The sequence below is a fragment of the Chanos chanos genome, chromosome 8 (assembly GCF_902362185.1).
Source record: "Chanos chanos chromosome 8, fChaCha1.1, whole genome shotgun sequence".
Lineage (NCBI taxonomy): Eukaryota > Metazoa > Chordata > Actinopteri > Gonorynchiformes > Chanidae > Chanos > Chanos chanos.
The window spans coordinates 45,706,661-45,723,754 of record NC_044502.1 but is presented as its reverse complement, the minus strand read 5'-3'; the positions used below and the strand labels follow the sequence as shown (position 1 = coordinate 45,723,754).

The 17,094-nt window shown below is 43.9% G+C and overlaps 1 protein-coding gene across 1 annotated transcript in view; it reads left to right on the top strand.

The window, feature by feature from the left end:
* The window catches only part of ano10a (anoctamin 10a), a 27,905-nt gene extending 10,883 nt beyond the window's left edge, over positions 1-17,022 (top strand). Inside the window, exons 13-14 of the mRNA XM_030781879.1 lie at positions 9,460-9,576; positions 16,365-17,022. Of these exons, the coding sequence (XP_030637739.1) occupies positions 9,460-9,576; positions 16,365-16,406 (159 nt within the window). The 3' untranslated portion in view covers positions 16,407-17,022. The remainder of the gene's footprint in view (positions 1-9,459; positions 9,577-16,364) is intronic.
* The last annotated feature ends 72 nt before the right edge of the window (positions 17,023-17,094 follow it).

The following is a 17,094-nucleotide window of genomic DNA, read 5'->3' as shown; positions in this document are numbered from 1 at the left end:
CTACAGTGGAAACAGTGTCAGTCTCCTTTCTGTTTGACTCATCACTCTTCATATGGTCTGAATGTGGGAACTGAACACCCCTGCATTACTCAGTGTGGGCTGGGTTTTGGTTTGGTTTGGTTTGGTTTGATTAAACTCCCTTTGTTCTGGTATGATGCGACCCAGGGAAAGTGAGGATTAAGGTTCAGTTGGGTCTTGGACCAGAGCCTCAGCTTATAGCTCAGGTCAGCTGATCAGGTGAGGTTAGCTGATCAGGTCAGGTTAGCTGATCAGGTCAGGTCAGCTGATCGGGTGAGGTCAGCTGATCAGGTCAGGTCAGCTGATCTGGTCAGGTCAGCTGATCAGGTCAGGTCAGCTGATCGGGTCAGGTCAGCTGATCGGGTGAGGGTAGCTGACCGGGTCAGGTCAGCTGATCAGGTGAGGTCAGCTGATCGGGTCAGGTCAGCTGATCGGGTCAGGTCAGCTGATCAGGTGAGGGTAGCTGACCGGGTCAGGTCAGCTGATCAGGTGAGGTCAGTTGATCGGGTCAGGTCAGCTGATCGGGTCAGGTCAGCTGATCAGGTGAGGGTAGCTGACCGGGTCAGGTCAGCTGATCGGGTCAGGTCGGGTTGGAGAGTCGTGTAGGAGAGTCTATGGTAGTTCTATGGCATCAATATTCTCTCCTGGAAGCCTTCTGTCTCCCCCCTGAGTTCTGAGTCCTGAAAGAGAGAGAGAGGGAGAGAGGGAATGGGAGAGGGAGAGGGGGGGGGGGTAGGGAGAGGGAGAGGGTACGATTATGATTCTGCGTACAGTTTTGTGAGTTAATATGTTTGGGTAAGTGCTGGGTGGTGTGTGTTTGTGTCAGACAGGCTGAGGGAGAGACAGAGGGAAAGTAAGAGTGAGTGCAATTTGTCATGGTAATGTGTGTGTGTGTGTGTATGTGTGTGCGTGTATGAATCTGATACACTCTCTGCCTCTCCCTCTCACTCAAACACACACACACTCACACTCTTATTGAGCAGCAGTGCACGTTCATCTCCGTTGCCGAATCTCTGCTCTCCCTGACGCTCTGTCTGCCTCTCCGCACAATCCATTAACAGATCAGAGAGAGGGGAAGCATGGCGCTTCATCTGCCCTCAGACTCCGCTGTAAACCCCAGTGTCCACACGAGGCAGTCCTTTACTGAGCACCGAGTTTTTATGACAGCTCATCTGGAGGACCCCAGTGCCAAAACGATATGATATATGATTCTCCATACTGTGTATAATAAGGCCATAAAATCCAGTCGCTTTGTAAATCTCCGCTTCTCTGGTCGCCAGTAACGAAAATCATGTAATCATGGTGTTGGAGCAGCGGTTAAAGAAAAACAGGTCCAGGACCCTGAGGGTTGTAAGTTTAAATCCCAAGACTGGTTAGTCTTTGCCAGCAAGTCCTTAAACCGAGCGCCCAACCCTGTAGACCCGCAACCTCTGATCCAGTAAAAATGACAGGTCACTCCGGGTCAAAGCGTGAGCAGAGTAAGGGGTCTTACATTTACATGTGTGTTACGTTTATCAGCCAGAGGAACTGTAATGTGGACAAAAGGAAACTGTTCAGACGGTTGTTTCCTTCTGGGCTTTAGTAGCATAAAATGTTAGGTGGTTTTGCTGGTCTGGTGCTTGTTGGTAAACCAGTGTGTTGACTGGTTGATGGAGTATGTCAGCTCGTCAGCTGAGCATAAGAGTAGACTTCGCTCTCTGTCTGACGTCACATCACAACTGCAGCTAACATCAGTTTAATGAGGAGGTCCACTGCATAGACTATACGAAATGGAAAATAAATACATTATTCAGCACATAAACAAACAAACAAACAAACAAACAAAAACATGTGTATGTATGTTTTTTGCATTTATATGTTTTCAGTCTGGTGAAATGAGGTAAGCCATAGGCCAGGTCTGTGTGTTGAAAAGCGAGAGAGAAAAAGAATGTTGTTTGGAATTTTCTTTCGTGCTTCACGGTGGACTCGGAGCAGAATGTTTGGAGCGCTCCGTTTTCATCGCTGGTATTTCGTCAAGCCGAGATCATCGCCTATTTTGGGGCGCTCGATACCCAGGTAATTACACTATGGCATGCCTTGGAGAGCAGTAACCAGGCAACAGGGTAGCCACGGCGACAGCAGAAGTCTTGGGATCATGAGTAATTGAAAGACTTGACGGCAGTCAGTCTCACCTCAGCCTCTAGAGGACAGCAGCACCTGACTCTCAGCTGGCCCGGCTGCTGCGCTCTATTCACAAAAACAAGAGTTACGTAACACAGGCCAATATGAATGGATTTGACATGGATTTGGCCTTGGCTCTCGCATGGCTATTTTGAGCCCAACAAATGAGACATCATTTTAAAGCCATTATTGCAAGGTGAACATCATTTCCAGATACTTCTGCAGTCACAGAGATACTTAATCAAATCAGAATAATAAGTGGAAATGATGATAAAATGTCCCATATTTTTTTTTGTCAAACACGGAGTTTACGGACTGCTTCCAATAATGAGATAAATTAATGGATTATTGTTACAGAAGCAATATGAAATAATTAATAAAATAGAGAAACTCATAAAATAATCTTTGTGTCTGGAGGGCATTTCTCACAGCTCTGTGTGCACTGCCTGCAGTTGATTTGTCTGAAAAGGCTTTGCTCCCGGCTGAAATACTTCATAATCATCTACATTCAAGCAGCATCTGCCGCGCGCCGGCTCTCTGAAGGCTATTTATAACCAGCAAATCGGAGGGCAAACTCGTTAAGTTAGTTTTCAGATAATCAGATGAGTCTTTGGCTGTCTCAGTGTCTTTCTGTCAGCAACCAGAGTTAGCCACTCGCTGTGACCACTTAATCCTGTCACAGAGCGCTCAGGCGTGTGTGTGTGTGTGTGTGTGTGTGTGTGCGCGTGTGTGCGTACATGTCAACATGCAGTCGGGTTGTAACAGAGGCTGTTTAAATCAAGCCTCCATGTTGGTGCGTGATTCTCTAACCATGTCTGACGGCTGGAGGAGACAGACTCTAACTGGCCTCACTGCTCCCTGTTCTGCTACACTCATCACGGGCCACAGAAAATATGACAGCCATCCCAGAAACATAGTGACAGCTTTCAAATACATCCCTCACCACATCCAGTCACTGCAGAAAGCTCAGTCATCAACAGAATGTGTGTACATGAGAGATAGAGAGAGACAGAGAGAGCACACACTCTCTCTCACACACACACGCAGAGGAGTGAGGGAGAGATGGTGAGAGAGAGATGTCTGCAGACTCTCCAATTAACGTGACCCTTAGTCACCTTGTGCCGGATTAGACATATTTTCTATAAAATATAGGTGTTATATACGTGGTAGATTATACAGATGATTCACATGCCTGGTATACCTGTCCTGTGTAGTGAGGAAACAGCTCTGTGTCTTAACATTTGACAACCACATGTGCTGTGATTCTGAAGAATTCGAATCATTCCGATCACATGTGCTGTGATTCTGAAGCATTCGAATCATTCCGATCACATGTGCTGTGATTCTGAAGCATTTGAATCATTCTGATCACGTGCTGTGATTCTGAAGCATTCGAATCATTCCGATCACGTGCTGTGATTCTGAAGCATTTAAATCATTCCGATCACGTGGTGTGATTCTGAAGCATTTGAATCATTCAGATCACATGTGCTTCATCAAGACTTTCCTTCAAACTGGATGCATTTCATTTTTACCCACAGTGTAATTTAGACACTAGTCTTGAGATTGTCTGATGTAATCATCAATTAGAATTACAATTACTCGTTATGAATTGCAATGACATGTTATCGATAGTAAGTATCAACTGCAGTTATGAGAATGTTAAAGATATATATAAATATATTAATATTAGCTGTGTTTAGGTGGAGCTCTGTCAATGTTCCACTCTCGTCAGTTTCTGCTACAGTTCGATTTTAACTCAGAACATAAAACCCTTTTAATCTGCTGTACCGCGATACTTTCTGTGTATTCACATATGAAAAATCATTCGTGGAAGCAAGCAGGGTAATGAGTTATTAGAACCGTTAAAACGCTGCCCCGGGCCCCTGTGGTCAGATTTAAACGTGTCCGTGCTTGCGTGAGCACTGTGCCCGGGGACGCCTGGCATGAGGGCGAGGATGTTTAAGGGCGGAACTATGAGTAACGGTCACCGAGACAACAGAAGACGGGCTCTGTGTTCCTTCCATGTGATGTTTTATATGAAATTTCAAATGTTCTGTGTTCAGTACATTTCATCTCTCAGGTTTAGGTCAGAGTAGGGAGTTTATGATTTTGTCTTATGGAGTATATTTGATGTAAACATTTGTGTATACAGGCTTACATTGCAGACTGTGTTGTAGCGTGGGGAAAAGCCTGTAGTCTACAGAAGATGTGGGGAAGCTTAATCAAGGCTGGCTATTTCTGACTATAGGACGGTGGAATAAATCATGTGTAAATTATCATGTGAATGCACCAGACAGCTCACATTTTAGCCTCACTGCGTGACTGAAATATTGGTGAGGCTAGCGCGGTTTGTCAGTGCATCAGTGTGTGTGTGTGTGTGTGTGTGTGAGAGAGAGAGAGAGGGAGAGAGAGAGAGAAGTGGCATTCAGACAATGCCTACTGACGAGTATGGATTTTAACTGTGTGTGTGTAGGGGTGTGTGTATGCGTGTGTGTGCGCGTGCGTTTCTGCCCTCATGAGTGTTTTCAGATTAACTACTCTCACACTGTGGTAAATCTTAATTACCTTGTTACCACTAATGGTCATATGTGTTGAGTTTAACCTCTTACTTCTGAAGAGTGTGTGTGTGCGTGTGTGTGTGTGTGTATGTCTTGTTTGCCTTCAGCCTTTTGTCAAGGTTCACCTTTTACACAGTCCCTGAGCCACGGTCTAACAAAAGGATTCCATTTTGCTTGTCTCGAAAAAAAAAAAAAAAAAAAATAGAAAAAAATAGAAAAAAGGGAGGAAAAAAAAAAAAAAGAGAGAAAATGGCACCCAAGAACCCTCGTTCTCAGTCCTGACTGACTACGTCTGTAGATAGGCTTCGAGAGCAGGAAGAGCATTGTTCAGTTCCTGCTTTTGAGCAGCAGGGTGTAAAGGAGATGATGTTAGTCAGTGGGTGTGGGAGTAGATGCACAACAGCGTTCAAAGCTGTGGAGGACGAGACTCTCTGTGTTCAGATGAAATGCTCTCATGCACACCCCCCCCCCCTCCGCCCCCCACCCCCTGTGTGAGAATGGGAAGGGTATGCTTTTGATGCAAATGGGGTCGTTCAGAGGGGAGGTAGTTTTTTAAAGCGTGTTGCAGTGTATAACGTAACACGCTCTCTCTGTGGTTCTGCTTGTATGACAAGGTGTCGAGAGAGAGACACACACACAGAGAGAGACACACAGAGAGAGAGACACAGACAGAGAGAGACAGACAGAGAAAGATCTTGAGGCACTAGTTGCTGTAGGTTCTCTGTCTGTTTGAAAAAAGAGGCTGTCTGTTCAGAGTTCAGTGTATATCAAAAACAATAGGATGGTTCTTTGGTGTCTTGGTAGACAGTTGCGGGCGTATCCACCTCTTTTGTCATTTTTAATAGAATAATTAAAGAGCTGAAGATTAAATTTGTAAATCCCCTCTAGGCTCTGAAGGGGGTTGTGTCACTGCTTCACTGAAGAGGTATTAGTTCTCACCAGATACGTTTAGTTCGTTATGATAATGGGTCTGTGCTGCTGTACTACAGGAGCTAGCAAAGCAGCGGACAGCTTTTCAGAGAGCCTTTAGAGAGGAGTCATAAGCGAGGCCAGCGTGCTTTAGACTGACTCTGACCAGGAGCTCTGAAACGTTTGGCTTGCTCCAGACAAAAACCAGAGCACTCTGATCCCGTAACGATTCACCTTCGGTGGTTCACCGAATACGACGCCTGCGCACTTCATTTTACATACCTCTTCTTCCATTTTGGATCGGCCAGCTTTCCCGGCTCGTCAATCTCAATATGTAAACATGAGCGCCACGCCAAAGTACGTACTTTAAACTAACACACTCTAATCTATGTGCGTAAAAATAGACCATACATAGCATTCAATGCTTACATGGGAGAGGACTCCATTCCGTGTATTTTACTTGCAGCTCTCTATGGAAGCATGGGTGTTAGCTTAGCTTAGCTCACACTGACCTGAAAGAGGGCAGACTACTACCATTGATCTCTGAGAGGTAACACAGCGTCACGTATAAATCCTAACTTCAGAACACACCTTCACACAAAGATGCAGCACAAAATCCTGCCCTGCTTCTTCTCCTTTTTTTTTTCTTTCTTTCTCTTTTTTTCTTTTTTTACTTCAGACAGTGGACCATGAATTCAATAGTGCTTAAAACTTCCATGGAGCAGGCCTGTAGTAGGACTGCATTAATCTCAGATGAGAGCTTGTGTCTTCAACAGACACTGCAAAAACCTTTTTTTTTTTTTTCTCTCTCTCTCTCTCTCTCTCTCTTTTTGAAATTATTGCTTCTCCGTCTAAAGACAGAAGAGAAAGAGTAAGATTGTCTGACTTCATATGACTTGCTCTGCACCCAACTGTTGCTAGCAAATCATCCGCACTCAACTAAAAAGCAGCCGAGAGCACTATTAAAGAAAAAAGAAAAACGCTTTTGGGGCTTTTTGGGGGTGGGGGGTTGAGGGGGGTTGAGGGGGGGGGGGGTGGCATATACCAAATGCTTAGCCTGTGTGTTAGTCTACACATTTACTACAGTCTCAAATGCCATTGATTACAAATTCAGCTCACGCTGTTTTGCTTTGATTAGGACACCAATTGGCTCTGATGAATTATTGTGAAGGTGAACTGAAATGGTAATTTATGATTAGCGATGAGGTGGCGTTTGTCGGCTAAATGGAAAGGATGCGGCAGGAGAATTTAGAGTGCGGTAATCTGTCCCTGGAACCAGTGTCATGTGCAGAGCTAATTGCTTTTATCCATTTGAAACACGTTTTAGACGTGAAAATGTAATGGTTTCAGTAGAAACGTAAATGCATAATAGCTTACATTTTGGGATGAAAACGGGAGGATACAGCATCGGTGTACAGCTTCACCACAACAAGGGCTCAGAGAGAAAAAAAAAAAAAGGTGTCACGTGACCTTCTGTGCTTTCAACCAGTAAAAATACCTTTTAATCCCTAGGGTAACATCAAGCTTTCACAGTTTTTTTTTGTTTTGTTTTTTTTTTTTCGCTTTGAATCATACAGTGTACTGAAGCAGCCGTTAATAAAGTGGCCATGCTAAATTGCGTTTCACGTGTCATTTCGGTTCTGCTCACTGGGTCTCTCAGACCTGATGTTATGCTTTGTGACTATGTCTGTTGTAAGAAGCTCGGTGCTGATAAAATTGAGTTGAAATGAAGCGGAGGCCGGCCTGAACAAACACGTCGGTAATCAGCCCCTCGAGCAAACATCCAGCCCCATTCTTAGTTTGCCTTCACACGCTGCTGATGCTGGTTGTGTTCCACCAACGTTCCAATGTGGAATGTTTTGGCTGGGATTCATCCTGCATCAGTTCTTTTCAGTCTGAGATCCCTGTGCAGCGTCTTAGAAAAGGGAGCGGAGTGGGCGTCCTTTTTTTTTTTTTGTCCCACCAAGGCCACTCATTCCGTAGCGAGGGGCAAAAAATGGATTCAGCATGGGTTGTTCTATATTTAACACGTCTGTGTACAAGATTTAATCAAGTTGCGTAATCTTGAATGAAACTCAGATCTAAAAAAAATCCCCCACCACCTTTTGTACTTTTTACTGTTCTGTGGTTCTCTGTTTCGTCAAAGGACCGACATGGTACCACAACTCTCCTTCAGATGTCTGGCTTTAATAAAACTCCCTTCACTGTGGCTGAAGCACTGGGGAGCATTTTGTTGGAGGGTCTGCGTTTCTCTGCGTCTCCTCCCTTTGAGATGTTGAAGGTGGTTCTGAGTTTGTCCCAGCTGTCGCTCAGCCCATTCAGGGCCCCCTTTCCCACGGGCCCATTGTGCACCACTCGCAGAACCGCTTGGCCAGTGCAACACCTGGCATCTTCATAAAGACGGGGCTGGCTTGGAGCGGGAAGCCAACTCGCACATCCACAAAACAGATTCACTGTTGGAACAGCCAGGGCTCCCGTAGTGCAGGCCGACTTGCTGCGGAACAGTCTTTTTCACTGTGGCCGGGACACTGGATATGTTCAGATACAAACCATTTCAGACTTCTCTCAGCTGTCTGAGACAGAAGCCTGGCACTCAGTCAAAGGATACTGCTCTGTTCTGTGTGTTGTGTGTAGAGTGTTTATATGTCCTGAGTTTGCAACCACTGAAATGTCTTTTAGCTGTCTTACGAAAGACTAGCACTTAGTTACAAGACGTTCTAAAGACATTGAGATAGTGTATCATATGTTGTAGCAATATTCTATCTATCTATCTATCTATCTATCTATCTATCTATCTATCTACCTATCTATCTATCTATCTACCTGTCTGTCTATCTGTCTATCTATCTATCTGTCTATCTATCAACCTATCTACCTATCTATCTATCTATCTATCTATCTATCTATCTATCTATCTACCTGTCTGTATACCTGTCTATCTATCTATCTATCTATCTATCTATCTATCTATCTATCTATCTATCTATCTATCTATCTATCTATCTATCTATCTATCTATCTGTCCATCTATCTATCTATCTATCTGTGCCTTCCCTTATTAAACTGGGCTATATTTGTAATAACAGTAATAACACTGTATTTCATGTCATTATTCTTTGAGAGAGTGTTATTGTTGTGTATGGATGAGCGTGAGTCGTGGTGAGAGCCAGTGGTCCTGTGGAGAGGTATTTAATGCCTTAAAGAGCAGAGCCGTGGCAGCTGACAGTTCTCCAGCAGAAGCAGGCTGGGCGCTTATGTGTGTGTGTGTGTGCATTGATCACACAGTAAGCAATGAAGCTCAGATCACTCACTCCTGCGTTTCATGTGACTGAAATATAGCATCTCTTTATGTCTTTCTCTCACTCATCTTTCTCTCTCGCTCTCTCTGTGTGTGTGTGTGTGTGTGTGTGTGTGCGTGCATGAGAAGCAGTGGCAGTCATAAATGAAAGGAATTCTGTGTGCTTAGGCTTTAAAGCTTCTCTCTAAAGCAGCATAATCGTAGTATTTAAGCCATTTTGTTTCCTTGAGGCGTCTAGTTAAGATTGAGGATCACACAGATAGGCCTCAGACATGAAAACATCTAGCTTTGTTGGTTTGTTTATATTTGTTCAGATGAAACGAGTGTACAATGAAAATATAATGTAAAGGATTTTTCAGGGGTTTTTTTGGGTTGGATTGGCTACATTTTTCGTAAACATACTTAATGTCTTTAGCTTGGTCATTGCATAGGAGATTGTCTGTGAAGGCAGTTGCTGTACTGTTGATGTGCTGTGTAACTGTGTGTTATTTGCTTGTTTTTCTCCTGCTTTAGCATATTCTCCTGGCCTTCAAATTCATCCTGGCGTTCGTGATCCCAGACGTCCCCAAACACATCCAAATCAGACTGGCACGACTGGAGTTTGAGTCCCTGGAGGCCCTCAAGAAACGAGTGAGTACACATCCTGTGTGCGTGTGTGCGTGTGAAAGAGAGAGAGAAAAAAAAGAAATACACATTAGAGCAGGGCATCGGTGATACTGTGTGTCTGTAAACATTAGGAGTGAATACCTCTGGCTTGATTTGCATTAGCTGCGTTTGTGAGGCAGCTCACATTGAGAGAAAGTCATCCTGAAGGCCAACACCATTATCCAGCTCCGATCGCTAAATGAACCGGAAAGACGTTTGTTCACGGTGTTGGCTGTTTGACTAACAAACAACCGTGATGTAAGTGTGTGTGTGTGTATGGTCTAGTGTTAATGAGGCCCTGCTATGTAGGCAGATGTTTATCACCCTCTGCACGCAAACAGAATTAGGTTGGTCACGTCCACACACTCACTCAGATATTAACTTGAGTTTCAGTGGGATACAATTCTATTCTTCTCTTCAGAAAACAGAGAAGTAAAGAGTTTGGCTATGAATCTTTATACAAGAGGACCAGATGTTCACCCTTACAGTCCGTGAACGACTCTTAATGCAAAAGGTTGTCGCTGGATTGCAACCTGTGATTGGTTCTCTCAGGCCAGCAAAGCACTTAACTGTCGGCCCACATATGAATTGATGGGAATATGCTGAGGTTTCCTTATCTTGACAAGTGTAATTTGAATGAAAACAAAATAAAAGACAGTGAATGCTTTTCACAAGTATCTTTGGCTATTAGATCAGGGCACCAGGCGGAGAAAAAGGAAATGAAGTGTTTCACAACCTATTGGTATGTCTTTTGCTGTTTGACAGGAAAACATGAAACTTATGGCAAAAGTTCTTTTTTTTTTTTTTCTTTTTTCTTTTCTTTTTTTTAACAGCATTGACTTTGTCTTTGGTTTTTTATACAGAGACGAGCGTACGCACGGTAAGTCTGTTGCCATGGGGCTGACTTGTATGACACGCTAGCGTTCCAAATGATTGTGAGCTAGCATGCAGCTGCTGGCGTCGACGACAGTCTCTAACGGTGCCCCTGTGCCCTCGCTGTCATGAGCAGTGGGACATACGTTATCCTCGCTGATGTGGCCGACTTGACTGTTTATCTTATCCATTGTGTAGAGTTTAGCTCAATGTATCGGGCGTCATTTAACTGGATTGATCCCTTGCTAGCCTGTATGTTTTAGCATTAGCGAGCTATATTGCCATAAGCTCTCCGTGCAATAACATCTGTAAACATGCTTGAGCAGTCCTCCAGGCCGGTGTATGTAGCATAGTGGCTCTCTCTCTCTCTCTTTTTTTTTTTTATTATCATAACTGATTAATAGAAGTGAATAATAATTGCACAGGGGGACTGCTAATCTTATTAATCACGAGGCAATGACTACACGCATCATAACCAAACAGAAAAGACTAATCTTTCCATCATTACTAATCATCTTAATCAATTAACATATGGGCTCACATATTTGTGTTAGATAATATTTATTGGGGCGAAGAAAAAACAAACAAACAAAAAAAACCACACATACGTAATTTATTTGTTTATTTTTATTGTCATTTTCTCATGACATTGTCAGTACATTCTATACATAAAAGTCTCATTTACTGTTTGTGCCTCACTAAGCCTATATTGTCTATAAATAGGTCCGTTAACAAACAAATGTAGCTGTGTAGAGAATTTTCCAGAAGACTTTGTATGTTGAACAGCGTTCCAGTGGGAAGAGAAAGATAAACACATGGGCTTTGGTTCTCACACAAGGACTCCCAGGCACATAGAGAAGGAACCGTAAACACACAAAGAAGAGACTCAACCTCGACTCCAGAACAAGGAAGAAAAAAAAAGAATAAGGCTTTAAGTGTTTATGACTCAGAACAGTGCTCGGGATGAGTATGAGGCTAGGGAAGGAGGGATTTTCCCTGCCAGGTTTCATCCGCCAAACATTTGTTTCAGTTTAATGAAGAGTCACAGGTTGTAAAGTACATATTGACTATGTTTCAGAATGAGTAAGGAGGAGATGTATCGAGGCTTCTGTCTTTCACTCTACTTTCCTTTGCACAAACCAAATCTGACACCGCCTCGGTCTCTCGCCAGCGCTGTCGGTGTATCTTCACTGAAACCGCTCCATCAGACTGATGAACGGACCCTAACAGTCTCCGCTGCCAAGCCTCTTAGTGCTTCATTTCAAAGTGCAGAGTTCAGCTGAACGTCGGTGCCTTGTGCTGGTTGTGCAGCATTTGGAGGAAAAAAAAAAGAAAAAGAAACGCTTGTTCTAGTTGTTTCTGGGATGACCGTGGTGAGGATGATGGACAGCTTTGGCAAACGCGGTTCTGCTACGTAGAAGCATCTGGTCCCATCACTCCAGTGGTTTTTCCACGCGTTCAGCAATTTGTGGAGTGACGACAGCTGTCAGCGGAGAGAAAAGCCCTTTGATCTGGGGCAAAGGGACGAACCGAAAATAACTGTCACTTGCTGGCAATGGAAACCACCAGTTAGTGGCCAACGACATGGCTGACGTTACACAAGCCAATTTTAGAGGGGAACTCCAGGAAAATGCCGCACCGCCCAGTAATGTTGGAACTACACGGGGAAAGACACAAGCTCATTGGCTAAGCCCATGTGTGAATACCAGTTAAAGTTCAAGAGAGCGGAACGGCAGATATCGTCATCAGTACGAGATGTTACGACTCTTTGCTCCTGATTTTTAGCACTTGATGAATGTGGAGCCTCCAACTAGGGGTTCATTGAAATCGTATGAAGCATCATTCACGTGTAACTTCAAAAAAGGCCCCCGCAGATGTTCATTACATTGGCGTGTGACAATCAGCACGTCTGTGCACCAATCGAAAACAAAATGACAAAAGAACGGTCAAAAAACTGCTGATCCGAACTCGCCTGGGTCAGCAACAAGTCTTTTGCAGTATTTGAAATATATGGCCCATTGTTATCACTCAGTTAAGTGTTCCGTTTCCTTTTGCTTTTGCCGTCTTAATTAACAGGACTTTTCCTGAAGACTAAATGGCAAAGGTTGTAGTTTATTCAGTGCATTCACCGTTCTAACATTCAGTGTTGGAAATTGATCCGCTTCAGTAGAGAAGGATACAGGGTAAGGGAGCCTTGTAAGAATGCTGTAACAGGGTTCAGTCAGATAAAGACTTCACAGACTTACTTGACTCAGGTCTGGATCAGAACACTGAACTTTTCCTTTATTGTGAGGGCCCATATTAAGCTTTTTTTTGTCCTGTTGCCAGAGCTCCTGAAGAAACGCTCTCGTAATTGTTTTTTCAGAATTTCATTTTAACATTCAGCTTCACTCATGTTCACTCTACAGGTGTCTGTTTAACAAACACCTGACATTCAGATGTTCTGACCTGAAGGCGGTTCGTCGCTTATTAAAGGCCAGGCTGACACGCTTCTTTCCACGACACATCTCAGAGTGCTTTTCTCTGTTGTTGTTGTTTTGTTTTTTTCCCCCCCCCAAGATGATATGGAGCAACATGAAAGATCTATTGACAAATCCGGAGACGTCCGTGCCAGGAGGAGGCTGTTTGCTCACTTCTAAGGTTACTCCATCTGTGTTTGCCTGACCTATGTCTCACCGCCTTGCCCTCGCACCATAAACCACCCACCAGTTCGCCAAGCACGCCCTTCGCTCTGTGTCAACAGTCTCGCTCTGTGTCTCTCTTGAGATCGAGATGAGGTTTCCATGGAGATGCCTGCAGGACAAGATGGCAGTGAAGAGACACCAAGGATGGGCGTTTGTGGTGCGTCCCAAGTGGACTGAAAAAAAAAAAAAAAAAGAGAGAGAGAGAGAGAAACTGCTGATATCCATCAGTAGAGGACCAAAGAGCCAGCTTCTTCACTCTGCCCTTCTGCAGTGTTTAAATCACATTTAAGCCAGATCGGTCTCTGATAGTACTTCTTCTCAGAGAGGCCACTAGATCTCACTGACATACTGAGGAAGGTGGCGTCACCCTACTTCTCAAGATCAGTTTTTCTTCTGAAATTTGCTTTATTTGTTTCCTGTTGCTATGCTTTCGTTTGTTGAGGGTGTCTGTCTGTGTGTGTGTGTGTGTGTGTGTGTGTGTGTGTGTGTTTCAAGGGGCTGGAGTTTGGGGAGGTTGCACTTATTTTCATCTCCCTGTCATGTTTCACAGAGAGCTGTTTTCTGAAATTGGATGCATGCATAATAATCCAAGCCAATTACACAGTATATCTCGCATCCTGTCAGAAAGTGTCAGAGGAGAAACGGATCTGTGTAAGAAACTTTCAAATTAATTTGAGAGAAGCGACGGTGCGGCCCAGAGTGGCTTTGATTGATTCTAGCGTGGCGGAATGGAATCGATATCCCGGTAACTAAGTTGAAATGAGGAAATTTAGAACCGCGATCGAATCTTCATGAATCAATGACAATTTTATAGTTCTCATTGAGGTTTTAATATTTCTCACAGACTACAGATTCACCCAAGACTGTTTTAAAAGAGGCTAGCTTGAGCTTCTGTGGACACCAGTGTTCTCATAGCACTGGTGTGGCTGTTTCACCAGTGTAATTAGTCAACAGTGAACACGGGTACTCTGTGCTAAGCTAATTATCATCATTTCAAGCTGGATCGGGTCATGCAGACCTTGAAAAAAATAATTAAGGGGCTGCTTCCTGTCGTCCCCGTCTTGAGGAGACGGGCTGCAATCTTTGGGACAAACCCAAAACAGACCAAGCGGAAAAAAAAAAAATCCGGACAAATCAGGACGCGAGTATGATGGAAGCGGTCAGGGAATCGGTCTCTTTGGCCTTGGAGCGTGACCAGTGTCACGGGACGTGAGCCAGACCAGTCATCCCGGGTCACCTGTCACACCCCGGCGGGATTGTGGCCGCTGACATGTCCCCCACCGACCCGCCGTCGGGAGAGTTTATGGGAACGGACTCGACACAGCTCGACTGTGAAATGAACGAAACGGTGAATCGGTCTGGAGCTTTGGCACCAATCCACGGTTCTCTGCCTTTCTCAGCACAGCATCCAAACCAGGAGGAGGAATTTCTCAGGAGGTCGGAGAAAAACTCAATCAAAGAACTTTGCACATTGGATTACTGAAGATTTTAAAACACATTGACAGAAAAAGGGGGGCAAAAGTTGCTGTCGAGTTCCCACTTAATTTTGAGGGTGATGTATGGATGTTTGCAGCGTGAATTGTCCCACAGGGCCATACAGTGGTGGCTTAGTGACCATGCTGCTGAACAAGCAGAACGGCGGTTCTCAGGGGACGTTAGCACCATAGATCAGACAATGCAGTGCGACCCATGTGTCCTGCATTTGAGAACAGCACTTAACGTGAGTAACAGCCTGTAGGTCGTGTGTGAAGAGCATCTGCCGCTGTTGATTGGTCTTATGCTTTTAAAGCCTTCTGTGCCCAACCTCGTTCCCTCACGGTCGATAACAAACATGTCGAGGATTTACAGCAGAATGCTCATCATTGCTCCTTGTGGAAAACAAGCACATTTCGCCTCTATTAAAAGAATGACTGACTGACTGACTGACTGACTGACAGACACAGAGATGATGTTGTTAGATTTGTTCTCATCTGAGGGATTTTTTTTTTCTATTTTTTTTTTTTGTGATTTTCTTTTTTTCTTTTATTCGATTTAAATTCGTCTTGAAGAACAAAGGGAGACAGACCTCTCCGGAGATAGACTTTCATTGACGTCAGAGGGTTGAATTAATTGCCTGTGATGTTGGATTGTCCGTGGTGACAGGGGAGAGAGAGTGTCTGTTACTCGCCCCTATGGAAGTTCATGCTGTACACTTTTGAGGATTTGATATGGATTGAGTGATGTTCATATTTAATCTTTACCATGTTTCGGCGTTGATTCACAGTTCTTGCTATTGTTGCTGCGAGCAGGATCTTTTTTTCCCACAACACTAATTCTGCGTGGCAATATCCTCCATGCAGTTTATTTATTTACTTATTTATTTTCTTAAAGGAGAACAGGGCCCAGACTCACAGAAAACCCTCATGAATTAGTAAGACAGCGTCAGCAGAATTCCTGCTATCGATCTCTCTTTTGGATTGAAAAGTTAATTGCACACAACACTTTTTCACCATGGATGTAATTTGCACTGCTTTGCTGCAGGCGGTGGAATCAATTGATTAAATGTAACTTAGGCTACATCAGAGTCTGGGGATCGTCTTAAATGAAAGAACTGGAGGAGAGGGAGGAGAAAACCTTTATATTCAAAACCGATTTTATTTTGTTAAAATCTCTGGTATGTGACATGAGAGTCTATGTGTTATTGCCCATATGATGCTGTTAGAAAGATCTGAATGCCTCTCCCCTCAGAAGATACAATGAAATTTTAGAAGATTTAAGGCTTTTTTTTGTGTGTGTTGTTTCTGAAAAAGACGTGAATGAAAATTTGTCTCAGAGCAGTTGTTGGCTCCAATAAGAGTACTTCCTTCTCACATCTGTCAGAACAGCTTGTCTTCGTCACTCCCAATATAGCTCCTCTTTGTTCCTACCCTGGCATCTCTCAGAAGAATGTTCTCTCCCCTGTGTGAATCACTCAGGATCAGACAGGTCTGAGTCACCAATGTGATTTCAGAGAGACACTTCAGTCGCTATTTTTGGCTTCTCTTTGTTTGAGATTTCTTAATTTCCTCACAGCCTCTCTTCTCTCTCTTCTACGCGTCTCGGGTTCACACGGCTCTCGTTTTGAACCACCCGTCAGAAACAGGAAAAGGGCGAACGTACGCAGGTAGATGCGAACCTGACCGACAGATAACCGTCAGACACGAGCTGAACTTTGCTCTTTGTTTTTCTGTTTTTCAGAAAATGCTGGAAGCCGCGGAGATCTCAAAGACAGATAAATGAAGAGGATCCACTTGGTCAGCAGCTCCAGCACTGATAGGACAGGCGCTCCTCTCCACGTCTTAGGAAACCATGGTTGAAGATGTTTACATACACGATAGAATCTGGGTTCAAGTATACAGTCTACCTGATCAGGCGCCTCTGCAAACGCTAAACAAAAATCTGCTTGCTCACCATTCACAAAGACCTTGTAAGCAACATCTGAACAGGTTAGATTATTGGGTTGTTTTGTTTTTTCCCCCCCTTGGTTGTTTGCTAGATGTTTTATGTTGTCCCTGCGGGGAAATTGGTTTGTGTGAGTTTTCGTAGTTTGAAAGCTTGCAAAACCAATCAAAATGTGTCATTGACCTTCACCTGAGCATGCTCTGAAGCTGTAATGTAACTGACAAAAACATTAGGACAAGTGAAGGGCTGTTGTAAATACAGGAGCTATGTGGAGACCTTGTATTTTAGTGTTGCGTGAGAGCTGGACAGAGTGTGTATCTCTAATGAGCACTCATTTGGCTCCGCGTCCAGAGTCTGTTTAATTTGCTCAGTGCTGTTGCGGCGATGGAGCAGGGTCATTAGCTGATATGGTTGTTTCATGAGAACATTATGAGATAGAAAATATGGAGCGGCTCAGACCAACATTTTTTTTTTTTTTTTTTAACCTTTCTAAAGGAGACATTTACTGAGAGAATCAGATTTGATA